The sequence below is a fragment of the Pelophylax lessonae genome (genome assembly GCF_965119305.1).
Source record: "Pelophylax lessonae genome assembly, chromosome: 3".
Lineage (NCBI taxonomy): Eukaryota > Metazoa > Chordata > Amphibia > Anura > Ranidae > Pelophylax > Pelophylax lessonae.
Window position 1 is genome coordinate 44,377,035 of NC_138770.1, and position 16,095 is coordinate 44,393,129.

A 16,095-nucleotide genomic window follows, 5' to 3' on the forward strand; every position below is an offset into this window, starting at 1 on the left:
TCTGAGAAGGTGAGAGAGGAAAATGAAGTTACAGGAAAAGCAGGCTGGGTGTGGGGAGGGTGGATTATACAGATCGGGGGTTGTTATTTGGGGAATGTTCCAGGCTGTGGTCTGGAACAGATCATGGGGCCCCATCACAACATTTTAATGGGGCACCCTGGCAAGTTCCCTACTGTCAGTGACCTTAACCACTTAAGCCCCGGAAGATTTTACCCCCTTCCTGACCAGGGCCCATTTTGCGATTCGGCACTGCGTGACTTTAACGGACAATTGCGCGGTCGTGCGACGCTGTACCTAAACGAATTTGACGTCCTTTTTTTCCCACAAACAGAGCTTTCTTTTGGTGGTATTTGATCACCTGTGCGATTTTTCGATCATGCGCTATAAACAAAAAAAGAGCGTCAATTTTGCAAAAATAACAATATTTTTCAAATTTTTTTATATGAAATTCCCCAAAAAAAAAAAAATGTAAAAATCAAAATTTTTTAACATTTTAGGCCAATTTGTTTTATGCTACCTATGTTTGGTAAAAAAAAAATCTCAAAAAGCCTATTTTGATTGGTTTGCGCAAAAGTTATTGCGTTTACTAACTAAGTCAAAGATTTTTGTCATTTTAGTTGTTTTTTTTTTTTTAAACGAGAAATGGCGGCGATCTGTGATTTTTTTTGCGGGACTGCGACATTTCGGCGGACAGATTGGACCCCTGACTGACATTTTTTACACTTTTGGGGTTACCAGTGACATTACTACAGTAATCAGTGCTATAAATATGCGCTGTTACTGTAAAAATGACACTGGCAGTGAAGGGGTTAACTTTTTTTGAGAGGGAGGGGTTAAGTGTGTCCCTAGGGGCGTTATTCTAACTGTGATTGGCTGTGGCTTGAGGTGTAAGAACAGAGATCAACAGTCCTACATAGCAGAACCGTGTGATCTCCATTCTTACACAGGGGAGACTGACAGGCGGCTTTGTTTACATTAGCCGCCTGCCTTTCTCCCGGTGTAACCGACGATCGCGAGTGCCCGGCGGACATCGGGTCCGCCGGGCACACGCGCGGGGGGGGGGGGGGTCCATGAGCGAGCGGGAGTGGGAGCGTGCATCCGGCGGCGTGCGCTCGCTCCCTAGAGCCTCACAGGCTAGCGACGTAGACCTACAGACACTAATAATGGGACACTATTCCTTCCATTGATACCAATGATGGGGCACTATTCCTTCCACTGATACCAATGATGGGGCACTATTCCTCCCACTGATACCAATAATGGGGCACTATTCCTCCCACTGATACCAATGATGGGGCACTATTCCTTCCATTGATACCAATGATGGGGCACTATTCCTCCCACTGACACCAATGATGGGGCACTATTCCTCCCACTGATACCAATGATGAGACACTATTCCTCCCACTGATACCAATGATGGGGCACTATTCCTTCCACTGATACCAATGATGGGGCACTATTCCTTCCATTGAAACCAATGATGGGGCACTATTCCTTCCACTGATACCAATGATAGGGCACTATTCCTCCAACTGACACCCATGATGGGGCACTATTCCTCCCACTGACACTAATGATGGGGCAATATTCCTCCCATTGATACCAACAATGAGGCACTATTCCTCCCACTGACACCAATGATGGGGCACTTTTCCTCCCATTGATACCAACGATGGGGCACTATTCTTCCCACTGACACCAATGATGGGGAACTATTCCTCTCAATGATACCAACAATGGGGCACTATTCCTTCCACTGACACCAATAAAGGGACGCTATTCCTTCCACTGACACCAATGATGGGGCACTATTCCATGATTGGGCACTATTCCTCCCACTGATACTAATTATGGGGCACTATTCCTCTTATTGATACCAACGATGGGGCACTATTCCTCCCACTGACACCATTGATGGGGCACTATTCTTCCCACTGATACTGATAGAGCACTATTACTTCCACTAACAATAATGATGTGGCACTATTCCTCCCACTGACACCAATGATTAGGCACTATTCCTCCCATTGATACCAACAATGGGGCACTGTTACTCTCACTCATACTAACCATGGGGCACTATTCTTCCCACTGACACCAATGATTAGGCACTATTCCTCCCATTGATACCAATGATGGAGCAATGTTCCTCCCAATGATACCAACAATGGGGCACTGTTACTCTCACTCATACTAACCATGGGGCACTATTCTTCCCACTGATACCAATGATTGGGCACTATTCCTCCCACTGACACCAATGATGGGGCGCTATTCCTCCCACTGACACCAATGATTGGGCACTATTCCTCCCATTGATACCAATGATGGAGCAATGTTCCTCCCAATGATACCAACAATGGGGCACTGTTACTCTCACTCATACTAACCATGGGGCACTATTCTTCCCACTGACACCAGTGATGTGGCACTATTCCTCCCACTGACACCAATGATTGGGCACTATTACTCCCCTCAATCCCAACCATGTGGAATTGTTTACTCCCACTGATGCCTGGACATATTCTACTCCCACCAGCCACAGTCCGGCCCTCCTAAAGTTTGAAGGACAGTAAACTAGCCTTTTGTTTAGAAAGTTTGGAGACCCCTGGCCTGGAGAAGTGGCCATTTTTAGGCAGACAGTAATTGCATGAAGATTGCCCTAGGTAGCGCTTACATATAATGCAGAACCTCCATAACTGATATAACTGAAATCCAATGAATGAAAGTAGTGGGCCAGGGACAGTGAAGATGAAGAGCAAAGGGCAACATGATGGTGGAAGTCCTCCACCCAGGAAATGAGGCGAGCTCTGTCTGACTTGCTGGAGCTTTCAATGCACATCCTGAGAAGCTCACAGTGCTGGCCTTAGCCAGGGCTATGAGTAAGGGCCTATTCTTTTCCTGTGGTAATGCTGGGATTAGCTTTTCTAGGGCTCAATACTGATACCTGTCCATGTGCCTAATAGATAAAAGGTGGGCTGATATTTCTACTCGGCACAAATCCAGGGCGGGATCTGGTGGACAGGTTCCTTGTGTGTAGTCATATCTACCATTTGGGCTGTTTGCCAACAAACCCCTGTATAATTTGGTGCCTTTTGTCTTCTACCTCTAGCCACAGTACAAGATTGCTGACCCGCTGTGCACCTTCCTCTTCTCCATCTTTGTAGTGGCCACCACCATGACCATCTTACGGGACGTCTTCTGGGTGCTGATGGAAGGTAACATTAAACAGGGGTATCTTATGTATGTGATGTAAAAAAATCCAAGAGCTGGGGGCTACACTCCTCTGTCCCGTGTAGTAAACTTTTAACATCCTTCGATTTATAGAAGCACTACAAATACCGGGAGAACCTGGCAGTCCCTAACTCATTAAAGGGCTTCCTGTTTGATACTGAACATGTTAGGCACAGAATGTCCATACTACTGTGGCCAAAATGCATCCTTTACTCTTCTCTGGGACATAAGGGTGCTGTGCCAATGTACAGAGTGTCTGTAGACCCGTCAGCCAGTGATGTCATGGGCTGACATCCAATGACGGTGTTATAATGTCCCCTGACAGTTGACACAGGCTCACCCAAAGTGCATAGTCTAGGTGGCAGTTGGTCTTCACGAGAGCTCCTGGTGCTGGAGATGGCTTGGGAACCCAAGTGGTCCTAGTTTTATTTGCTAAAAACTGGCACCAGGTTATGGCCCTCAGGACTACCCCACCAAAGGATGGCTAAAACAGAAAGGCTACCGTGGAGACTATTCACAGTGCTCCAGACAAGACAGTAATCAGGTTCAGGCAGGGATTGAGGCAGGCAGCAGGTGAGAGAGTAATCAGGATCAGGCAGGGGTTAAGGCAGGCAACAGGAAATAAGTTAATCATAATCAGGTAGGGGTTGAGGCAGGCAACAGGTGAGAGAGTAATCAGGATCAGGCAGGGGTTGAGGCAGGCAACAGGTGAGAGAGTAATCGGGATCAGGCAGGGGATGAGGCAGGCAACAGGTAAGAAGTTAATCATGATCAGGCAGGGGATGAGGCAGGCAGCAGGTGAGAGAGTAATCAGGATCAGGCAGCGGTTGAGGCAGGCTGCAGGTAAAAGAGTAATCAGGTTCAGGCAGGGGTTGAGGCAGGCTGCAGGTGAGAGAGTAGTCAGGTCTATGCAGGGGTTGAGGCAGGCTGCAGGTGAGAGAGTAGTCAGGTCCATGCAGGGGTTGAGGCAGGCTGCAGGTGAGAGAGTAGTCAGGTCCATGCAGGGGTTGAGGCAGGCTGCAGGTGAGAGAGTAGTCAGGTCCATGCAAGAGTTGAGGCAGGCTGCAGGTGAGAAAGTAGTTAGGTCCAGACAGGGGTTGAGGCAGGCTGCAGGTGAGAGAGTAGTCAGGTCCATGCAGGGGTTGAGGCAGGCTGCAGGTGAGAGAATAATCAGGTTCAAGCAGGGGTTGAGGCAGGCAGCAGGTGAGAGAGTAATCAGGTTCAGGCACGGGTTGAGGCAAGCAGCAGGTGAGAGAGTAATCAATATCAAGCAGAGGTTGAGGCAGGCAACAGGTGAGAGAGCAGTCAGGTCCAGGCAGGGGTTGAGGCAGGCAGCAGATGATGGTGTCGATAGGTCTAGGCAGGGGCTTTGGTTGGTGGCAAGCAAGAAAGTAGTCAGGTCAGTCCAGGTCAACAACAGACAACTGGCAGTTAAGTATTACTGTATATCCATTTAGCTCTCATGTAGTTGTCAATAAGACACAGTACTAGGCACATGATAGGCTGGAGCTTAAATACCCCTCTGGTCAGAGGACACCCCTAGCATAATTTATTGGAACTTTGGAAGTCCTGGAGGTAGAGGAGGTTCTAAGAATCCTGGAAATCCTGAAGACCCAGCAGGGATCCTTTGAGAACTGAAGGTCCTATGAACTCTGGAAATCCTGGAAGACCCAGCAAGGATCTTGTGAGTACTGGAGACCCTAGGAATCTGGGAAATCCTGGAAGAATCAGCAGGTATCTTGTGAATATTGGGGGTCCTAAGAATCCTGGAAGATCATTGGGGGCATTCTGTAAGTAGTAATGGAGGCCCTAGAAATCTGGAAAATCCTGGAAGACCCAGCAGGGATTCTGTGAGCGCTGGAGGTCCTAGCAACCCTGGAAATTTCTAAAGATTCAGCAGGGATCCTGTAAGTACTGCAGGACCAAGAAAGCATGGAAATCCTGGAAGACTCAGCAGGGATCCAGTGAGTGCTAGAGGTCCTAGGAACCCTGCAAATCCTAAAAGATCTGGCAGGGATCCTGTGAGTACTCGAGGCCCAAGGAATCCTGAAAGACCTGGGAATACTGGAGGTCCTAAGAACCCTGGAAATCCTTGACAACCAGGCAGGTTGTCCTAGAAACTCTCGAAATCCACAAAATCTGTCAGGGATCCTGTAAATACGAAAGATCCTAGGAACATTGGAAATCCTGGAAGCCTTGCCATGGATTTGGTGAGTACCAAAGGTTCTAGTAACCCTGGAAAAAAGTCCTGGAACACTGAGCAGGAATCCTGTGAGAATTAAAGGTCCTAGGAATCCTTGAAGATCCAGCAGGGATCCTGTGAATACCAGTAGTCCTAGTATTCCTGGAAATACTTAAAGACCTGGCAGGGATCCTGTGAGTACTGGAAGTCCTAGGAATCCTGGAAGTCCTAGGAATCCTGAATGACCAGGCAGGGATCCTGTGAGAAATTGTTTTGAAGTTTGAATTTATTCAAAATTCGAATTTTGGAAGACGGCTATATTCATTCTTTTCTATTCTATTTTTTTCTATTATATTCTTTTATTTTATATTCAATTATATCCTGTTTTATTCTATTGTTTTATTTTCTATTCTATTTTAATCTTTTTTCAAAACTGATAATTTTTATTGATTTTCAAAAAATAAGATCAAGGAAGTATATATAAAAGAAAAAAATTATAATTAGATTGATAAAAGCCACAACAGGTGCCAGCTTACAAGACATACAACAATTAAGCGTAATTAGGGAGAATAAATCCTGAGGAAAAACATATATTGCTCGTCAACGTCATGCTTGATGATTATTGCTCAAGACCGCTGCATGCAGGGGCGTAACTACAGGGGTTGCAATTGCAACCGGGCCCCATGCTCCAGGGGGGCCTGTGCAGCTCCCGTGTACACCTGGATAGGAGGGGCGGCGGGGGGCAGCATGTAGAGAAATCACTGTCCTCCTTTTTCCTCCTGTAGCTGCAGGAGGAAAATTGAGGAGATTGGTTCCTCTGTATGCTGCCCCACCCCTCCTCCTGTCCAGTTCACTTGTGTTCTGCCCCTGTGTGCTTCCCTGGTCCCCCCCTACTGTGTCTTCCCCCCCCCCCCCGACCCCCCACCTCTGTGCTTCTGGCTTCCTCCCTCCCCTCTCCTGCCGGCTGCTGGAGGGGATGTGTCACAATAGAGAACCAGGAAGGGGTCAGTAAATATGTAATTTACCAGCTCTTTCCTTTTCTGAATGGACAGAGTCATAGTCGGTGACATTGTAAAAAAAAAAAAAATGATAAAAAATAATACAATTAAAATACCAAAAAAAAAAAAAATACTGACACCAGTGGGTGAACTTCCAGGATCGCAAAGGTTACACTTGCAACCAAGCCCTGGCATTCCAACCATGGGGAGGCCCCAAGATGTCAGGAAGGGGGCCCACTGCAGAACTTGTGAAAGGGTCCCACTGCGGGACCGTAATAAAGGGCCCCAGGATCAGTGGGAAGAGCTCCAGGCTTGAAGAGAAGGGCCCGGCCAGGGGTCCAGGGAGCCCTTCATGGTTTCTTGCACCAGGCCCTGAAGGTTCTAGTTACAAGTCAACCAGGTCCCAGCTACACTGCCATGCGTAACTCATCAGAAGTTTGCACCCTATGAAGCACATAAAAGGAGAGGAGAAGAGAAAAACAAATAGAAATAATGGAAAGAGGGGGAGGGAGAGATTGAAGAGTGAGAGAAAGGAAGAGATAGGTAAGAGGTAGGAAAGAGGACAGTAGAGAACATCCACCTGTGTCAAAATCCCACCGAAGTCCACAGCAACCACCCAATTATATTGCTATTAAGTCAGAGGAACGGAGGTCAGTATATCCCACAATTCCCATACCCGGCTATGGGTTTCAAGAGAGTCAGGTAGTGACGCAGTCAGGTACTCCATCCTCTTCACATCCTGGATCCTGGAGTGCCATTCAAACAGCGAAGGGGGCTCCCGCTTTTTCCATTTAAGAGCAACTGAACATCGTGCAGCAGTCAGCATGTGTGCAAGGAGTTTTTTAGCTAATTTGGAAAAGGAGGCGGGCGGGAGCCCTAGGAGGAAGGTTCTGGGATGAAAAGGTTCCCAGGATCCGAAGATGGAATAGAGGAGGGAGTGGACTATTCGCCAATAAGGGATGATCATTGGACAAGACCCATAGATGTGATACAATGTACCTATATCTTTACTACAGCGCCAGCAGCGGTGATTGGCAGAGAGGGATATATGAAATGGAGCATGTCTGGGGCAGAGGGATAAATGGAATGGAGCACGTCTGTGGCAGAGGGATATATGAAATGGAGCATGTCTGGGGCAGAGGGATAAATGGAATGGAGCACGTCTGGGGCAGAGGGATATATGGAATGGAGCATGTCTGGGGCAGAGGGATATATGGAATGGAACATGTCTGGGGCAGAGGGATGTATGGAATGGAGCACGTCTGGGGCAGAGGGATGTATGGAATGGAGCACGTCTGGGGCAGAGGTATATATGGAAGGGAGCACATCTGGGGCAGAGGTATATATGGAATGGAGCACGTCTGAGGCAGAGGGATATATGGAATGGAGCACGTCTGGGGCAGAGGTATATATGGAATGGAGCACGTCTGGGGCAGAGGGATGTATGGAATGGAGCACGTCTGGGGCAGAGGGATATATGGAATGGAACATGTCTGGGGCAGAGGGATATATGGAATGGAGCACGTCTGGGGCAGAGGGATATATGGAATGGAGCACGTCTGGGGCAGAGGTATATATGGAAGGGAGCACATCCGGGGCAGAGGTATATATGGAAGGGAGCACATCTGGGGCAGAGGTATATATGGAATGGAGCACGTCTGAGGCAGAGGGATATATGGAATGGAGCACGTCTGGGGCAGAGGTATATATATAATGGAGCACGTCTGGGGCAGAGGGATATATGGAATGGAGCACGTCTGTGGCAGAGGGATATATGGAATGGAGCACGTCTGGGGCAGAAGGATATATGGAATGGAGCACTTCTGGGGCAGAGGGATATATGGAATGGAGCACGTCTGGGGTAGAGGGATATATGGAATGGAGCATGTCTGGGGCAGAGGGATATATGGAATGGAGCACGTCTGGGGCAGAGGGATATATGGAATGGAGCACGTCTGGGGCAGAAGGATATATGGAATGGAGCACGTCTGGGGCAGAGGGATACATGGAATGGTGCACATCTGGGGCAGAGGGATATGTGGAATGGTGCACGTCTGGGGCAGAGGGATATATGGAATGGAGCACGACTGGGGCAGAGGGATACATGGAATGGTGCACATCTGGGGCAGAGGGATATGTGGAATGGTGCACGTCTGGGGCAGAGGGATATATGGAATGGAGCACGACTGGGGCAGAGGGATATATGGAATGGAGCACGGCTGGGACAGAGGGATATATGGAATGGAGCACGTCTGGGGCAGAGGGATATATGGAATGGAGCACGTCTGGGGTAGAGGGATATATGGAATGGAGCATATCTGGGGCAGAGGGATATATGGAATGGAGCACATCTGGGGCAGAGGGATATATGGAATGGAGCACATCTGGGGCAGAAGGATATATGGAATGGAGCATGTCTGGGGCAGAGGGATATATGGAATGGAGCACGTCTGGGGCAGAAGGATATATGGAATGGAGCATGTCTGGGGTAGAGGGATATATGGAATGGAGCATGTCTGGGGCAGAGGGATATATGGAATGGAGCATGTCTGGGGCAGAGGGATATATGGAATGGAGCACGTTTGGGGCAGAGGGATATATTGAAAGGAGCACGTCTGGGGCAGAAGGATATATGGAATGGAGCATGTCTGGGGCAGAGGGATATATGGAATGGAGCATGTCTGGGGCAGAGGGATATATGGAATGGAGCACGTCTGGGGCAGAGGGATATATGGAATGGAGCATGTCTGGGGCAGAGGGATATATGGAATGGAGCATGTCTGGGGCAGAGGGATATATGGAATGGAGCACGTCTGGGGCAGAAGGATATATGGAATGGAGCATGTCTGGGGCAGAGGGATATATGGAATGGAGCACGTCTGGGGCAGAGGGATATATGGAAAGGAGCACGTCTGGGGCAGAGAGATATATGGAATGGAGCACGTCTTGGGCAGAAGGATATATGGAATGGAGAATGTCTGGGGCAGAGGGATATATGGAATGGAGCACGTCTGGGTCAGAGGGATATATGGAATGGAGCACGTCTGGGGCAGAAGGATATATGGAATGGAGCATGTCTGGGGCAGAGGGATATATGGAATGGAGCACGTCTAGGGCAGAGGGATATATGGAATGGAGCATGTCTGGGGCAGAGGGATATATGGAAAGGAGCACGTCTGGGGCAGAGGGATATATGGAATGGAGCACGTCCGGGGCAGAAGGATATATGGAATGGAGCATGTCTGGGGCAGAGGGATATATGGAATGGAGCATGTCTGGGGCAGAGGGATATATGGAATGGAGCACGTCTGGGGCAGAGGGATGTATGGAATGGAGCACGTCTGGGGCAGAGGGATATATGGAATGGAACATGTCTGGGGCAGAGGGATATATGGAATGGAGCACGTCTGGGGCAGAGGGATATATGGAATGGAGCACGTCTGGGGCAGAGGTATATATGGAAGGGAGCACATCCGGGGCAGAGGTATATATGGAAGGGAGCACATCTGGGGCAGAGGTATATATGGAATGGAGCACGTCTGAGGCAGAGGGATATATGGAATGGAGCACGTCTGGGGCAGAGGTATATATATAATGGAGCACGTCTGGGGCAGAGGGATATATGGAATGGAGCACGTCTGTGGCAGAGGGATATATGGAATGGAGCACGTCTGGGGCAGAAGGATATATGGAATGGAGCACTTCTGGGGCAGAGGGATATATGGAATGGAGCACGTCTGGGGTAGAGGGATATATGGAATGGAGCATGTCTGGGGCAGAGGGATATATGGAATGGAGCACGTCTGGGGCAGAGGGATATATGGAATGGAGCACGTCTGGGGCAGAAGGATATATGGAATGGAGCACGTCTGGGGCAGAGGGATACATGGAATGGTGCACATCTGGGGCAGAGGGATATGTGGAATGGTGCACGTCTGGGGCAGAGGGATATATGGAATGGAGCACGACTGGGGCAGAGGGATACATGGAATGGTGCACATCTGGGGCAGAGGGATATGTGGAATGGTGCACGTCTGGGGCAGAGGGATATATGGAATGGAGCACGACTGGGGCAGAGGGATATATGGAATGGAGCACGGCTGGGACAGAGGGATATATGGAATGGAGCACGTCTGGGGCAGAGGGATATATGGAATGGAGCACGTCTGGGGTAGAGGGATATATGGAATGGAGCATATCTGGGGCAGAGGGATATATGGAATGGAGCACATCTGGGGCAGAGGGATATATGGAATGGAGCACATCTGGGGCAGAAGGATATATGGAATGGAGCATGTCTGGGGCAGAGGGATATATGGAATGGAGCACGTCTGGGGCAGAAGGATATATGGAATGGAGCATGTCTGGGGTAGAGGGATATATGGAATGGAGCATGTCTGGGGCAGAGGGATATATGGAATGGAGCATGTCTGGGGCAGAGGGATATATGGAATGGAGCACGTTTGGGGCAGAGGGATATATTGAAAGGAGCACGTCTGGGGCAGAAGGATATATGGAATGGAGCATGTCTGGGGCAGAGGGATATATGGAATGGAGCATGTCTGGGGCAGAGGGATATATGGAATGGAGCACGTCTGGGGCAGAGGGATATATGGAATGGAGCATGTCTGGGGCAGAGGGATATATGGAATGGAGCATGTCTGGGGCAGAGGGATATATGGAATGGAGCACGTCTGGGGCAGAAGGATATATGGAATGGAGCATGTCTGGGGCAGAGGGATATATGGAATGGAGCACGTCTGGGGCAGAGGGATATATGGAAAGGAGCACGTCTGGGGCAGAGAGATATATGGAATGGAGCACGTCTTGGGCAGAAGGATATATGGAATGGAGAATGTCTGGGGCAGAGGGATATATGGAATGGAGCACGTCTGGGTCAGAGGGATATATGGAATGGAGCACGTCTGGGGCAGAAGGATATATGGAATGGAGCATGTCTGGGGCAGAGGGATATATGGAATGGAGCACGTCTAGGGCAGAGGGATATATGGAATGGAGCATGTCTGGGGCAGAGGGATATATGGAAAGGAGCACGTCTGGGGCAGAGGGATATATGGAATGGAGCACGTCCGGGGCAGAAGGATATATGGAATGGAGCATGTCTGGGGCAGAGGGATATATGGAATGGAGCACGTCTGGGGTTTGGTACCAATAAAAGAGTACGTTATCTTATATTGGTTCTCTTTATACAAGGCGCAAATCAAGCTCTTTGATGCCTGGGACCAAATAAGCTGCCATGTTTTCAAAGGCAGTTCCTCACCCTGTTCCCATTTTCGCATATAAGCCTATTTTAATCTTTTACCCTATATTTTATTCTATAAAGCAGCCTAAGTAGGAATCATCATCCTTGTTCTTTTTTATACCTTACTGTATTTATTGCAATATGTTTAGATTTTGAATTATTCAAATTCAAATTATTTGTTTCATTATAATTTATTTCTGATTCGTTGAAATTCATTACTATTGTGATTCAAAAATTCGTTTACATCCGAATCTCCAAATAACGAAAATTTTGTCCTGAATTTCGATTCGTAACAAAATGAATCGCACATATTTGACAGCTTTTTGGACTCAATGTATTGAACATTTAAATAATGTGAAGTGCATATTATTCGATAGCCTGCTTGTTAATATCAGACTTTATATAGGCTTCAAAAGAGTAAATAAAAGGAGAGGAAATGGAGGAGGAACATGAAGATTGTACTGAATATCTCATACAGTGTAATGTTTAGTAATCTATGAAGGGTTAAAAAAAAGGAGAGAGCAATGCAGACACAAAGATTCAGGATTTACATTTATTGTATGAGATAATAAACATTCATCTGTGGTCACGTCAATCAGACAAGGAGCCCCAGGAGTCTTCTTCAGGGATCGGCGCCCATGACCTCAGACATGGTCTGTATCCTCCAGTAGACAGTAGTAGTAGGTTCCCTCCTTCTATATACTCTATAGGAAGCAGGTGTAACATGCTCTTAGCCAATTATAACTGATAATTAAACTGTTGACCCCGTGGGGCTAATAAAGTGGTAGAATAAATTAGGGAAAACAACTTTATCAAAGTATGGGATATATAGATGACGTACAATATATAATAAAGTATTTCCTACCATTGGTGAAAGCTCATACTAGTGGTTCTTCTTAACTGTATCGCTATCAGGAGGGTACAAGGTACCAAATGATGAGGGATGATAGAATTTTAAAGGTTTGGTTCATGAAAAGGTTTGGTGAACCCAATGAGAAGTCAGTGGACCCCAAACTTAGCGGCCAACCCTATTGAAGTCTATAGGAACCACCAATGTTGCTATTTTTTCAGACCATTTTCAAGGCTAATAAGCAGGCTATTATTGAAAAGATTGCATGGGTCACCACCATGACCGATTCCGCAGGGAGAGGATCTTTTCATGTGGCTTAAAGGGGGCAACATTGAATATACATGCATCATTTAAATTACATGCTTGGGGGTACCTTAAAGCTGGGAAAAGTATGTTGTAGTCCTTTAAAAAAAAATGAAATGGGGTTCCCCTTAAAATTCCACCCAGACCCTTATCCAGGAATGCAGCCTAGGTGACCAGAAAAGGGAGGGCAGGGATCTTGCGGCTCCCTTTCTGTACCATTTCAAGCCACGTCTTTCTACATTGGGAGTGGGAACTTTGCAAGGGATGTGCGTCGGCAAAGCTCTCCTATCCCAGCAAGACATCCATGCCCCAATGTTGAGGGACAAGTACCCACCAATGCTCTAATAAAGCATCTAATAAAGGGGCAACAAGATATTCACCCTTTTCCCAGGGAACTACTTACTTGTTTGAATGGTTTGCCAAGAGTTGATGTCTGATCATATAGTCATATGGAGATGGGGAATAATGTGTGATTGGAGCAGAGGATACGGGATGAGAGGACCATAGGTGAAATGAAAGGCAAGGTGCCGGATAAAAGGGTAGGGCATACTGTACATATCTCTTGCTGGGTCTATGTAAAGAAGGATGAATATTTTCTGTTTCTCAGGTTCCCCTCGCAGCATTGCGTACAACTCGGTGAAGGAGGTTCTCCTGACCGTCCAGGGGGTTCGCTCGGTGCACTGTCTGCGGCTCTGGGCTCTAACCCTCAGCCAGAACATGGTGTCTGTACATCTGGCTATTGGTAAGTCTGAAAACCATGTTACCACACAGACAAGGAATGGTCAGATAGCCTGATATTGATATGAAATTTCTATTGAATACAGTAAAGCCAACACATTTCAGGGGAAGGGCCTCTCCCTTCTTCAGGGCTAACAATAGAAAGACAATAAGAAACATACCAAATGGTGGTTTGTTAATGATAACCAATATATGATCCGGTAAAAGTGAGCAAAATAAGATTTTAACAAAAATGCCATGGAGTGTGACTCAACCTGTTAGGGATTGCAATTTCTACTTTTTTTTTTTTGCAACATTATTCTGTTTTTATAATAAATATAATATATATCATTGGAGTTATATACAGTATATCAATTTAATTATACTGTATATAGCATTTGAATATATTTTTACCTATTTTTTAACAAAAATGGCATGCATTGTGAATCGACCGATTAGGGTTTTGCTATTTCAATTTTTTATTTTTTTTGCAACATTTTTGTTTTTGTTTTTAAAATAAATAGATACATTTTATATATAAATAAGTAAATAAATATATTCTTTGAATCTACATGTGATATAAATATATCAATTAATAATGACTAATCAGTTGATTAAATTTTATAATAATATATATATAGAGATCGATCGATCTATCTATCTATCTATCTATCTATCTATCTATCTATCTATCTATCTATCTATCTATCTATCTATCTATCTATCTATCTATCTATCTATCTATCTATCTATCTATCTATCTATCTATCTATCTATCTATCTATCTATCTATCTATCTATCTATCTATCTATCTATCTATCTATCTATCTATCTATCTATCTATCTATAATATATATCAGTTGAATATATTTTTACTAATATTTAACAGATTATATATTTTATGAATTAGCACTGAAAAAACACCATTTTGTAGGTTTTTGTTTTGTTTTTGTTTAGATTATATAAAGAGAAAATGTTGCAATTATTTGCAACATTTTCTGTTATATTATTTATTATATATTTTTTTGTATCTATGTGTGGTTTAACCATTTTACCACCGGAGGATTTTGCTGTCTTACGTCCAGGCCACTTTTTGCGATTCTGCGCTGTGCGACTTTAACTGACAATTACGCAGTCGTGCGACGCTGTACCCAAACTAACTTTACGCCCCAATTTTTCCCACAAACAGAGCTTTCTTTTGGTGGTATTTGATCACCTGTGCGATTTTTACTTTTTGCGCTATAAACAAAAAAAGAGCGTTTATTTTGAAAAAATAACAATATTTTTTAACATTTTTTTATATGAAATTCCCCCCCAAAAAAATGTAAAAATCTAATTTTTTTTTAATTTTTGGCCAATTTGTTTTCTGCCACCTATGTTTGGTAAAAAAAATCACAATAAGCGTATTTTGATTGGTTTGCGAAAAAGTTATTGCGTTTACTAACTAAGGGAAAGATTTGTCATTTTTGGTGTTTTTTTTTTTAACGAGTAATGGCGGCGATCTGCGATTTTTTTTGCGGGACTGCGACATTGCAGCGGACAGATCGGACCCTTGACTGACATTTTTTACACTTTTGGGGGTTCCAGTGACATTACTGCAGTAATCAGTGCTATATATATGCACTGTTACTGTAAAAATGACACTGGCAGGGAAGGGGTTAATTTTATTGGAGAGGGAGGGGTTAATGTATGCCTGGTGCTTACTAACGTGTGGGGGGGAGGTGACTGAGTGACACAGGGACAGATCGCAGGTTCAGCTATGCTGAACCCTCCGATCTGTCCCTGCCTGTCACTTAGGAGATCCGCCCGCTCTGTTTACACAAGCGGGCGGATCTCCAAACTAGATTCCCCGACGATCGGGGAAGAGCAGCGGCGATCGCCGCCGCTCCTCCCCTGGCCCGACTCCCGCTGTGACTGAACACAGCGGGAGTGAGCCTTCCGGCGGCGCGCAGATGCCGCCCACAAGGGGCGGAGTCCAGCGACGTAGGTCTACGTCGCTGGACGATAACGAGCCACATTGCTGCAGTAGCAGCAATGTGAGCAGAGTTGAAGTGGTTAAATATGTCACTAATCAGTTGATCACTAATCCTTTTTTTATTGGTTCATATTGAAACTGTACTGTCTCCCTTTACTTTGTAAGTGTTGTGCAAACTGTTATACTGTACATTCTATATAATGATAATAATTTTATCATAAAAAATGTAATAATACTGTATATCACACATAGACACAAGAAATATAATATACAATCACAAAAACAAAATACAATGCTAAAATATTTTTTTTATTAGTTTGTGTTGCAACATTTTCTCTGTTTTTATGATTTAATCATTTCTGTTTTTATGATGATAATAATAAAATACAGAAAAAATAATGCAATATTCCTTTGTTTTATGTTTTGCAACATTTTTTTCTATTTTTATGATTATACATTTTTTTGTATCTATGTGTGGTATAGATATGTCAGGTAATGATCACTAATCAGTTAATCACTAATCCCCTTATATGGAATTGTGTTGTAACTGTACTATCTCCCTTTATTTT

The 16,095-nt window shown here is 45.4% G+C and overlaps 1 protein-coding gene across 1 annotated transcript in view; it reads left to right on the forward strand.

Moving 5' to 3' along the window:
* Positions 1-16,095, forward strand: part of SLC30A3 (solute carrier family 30 member 3) — a 71,468-nt gene that overhangs the window by 23,028 nt on the left and 32,345 nt on the right. The window contains exons 6-7 of the mRNA XM_082251397.1: positions 3,116-3,221; positions 13,441-13,575. Coding sequence (XP_082107523.1) covers positions 3,116-3,221; positions 13,441-13,575 — 241 coding nt within the window. The remainder of the gene's footprint in view (positions 1-3,115; positions 3,222-13,440; positions 13,576-16,095) is intronic.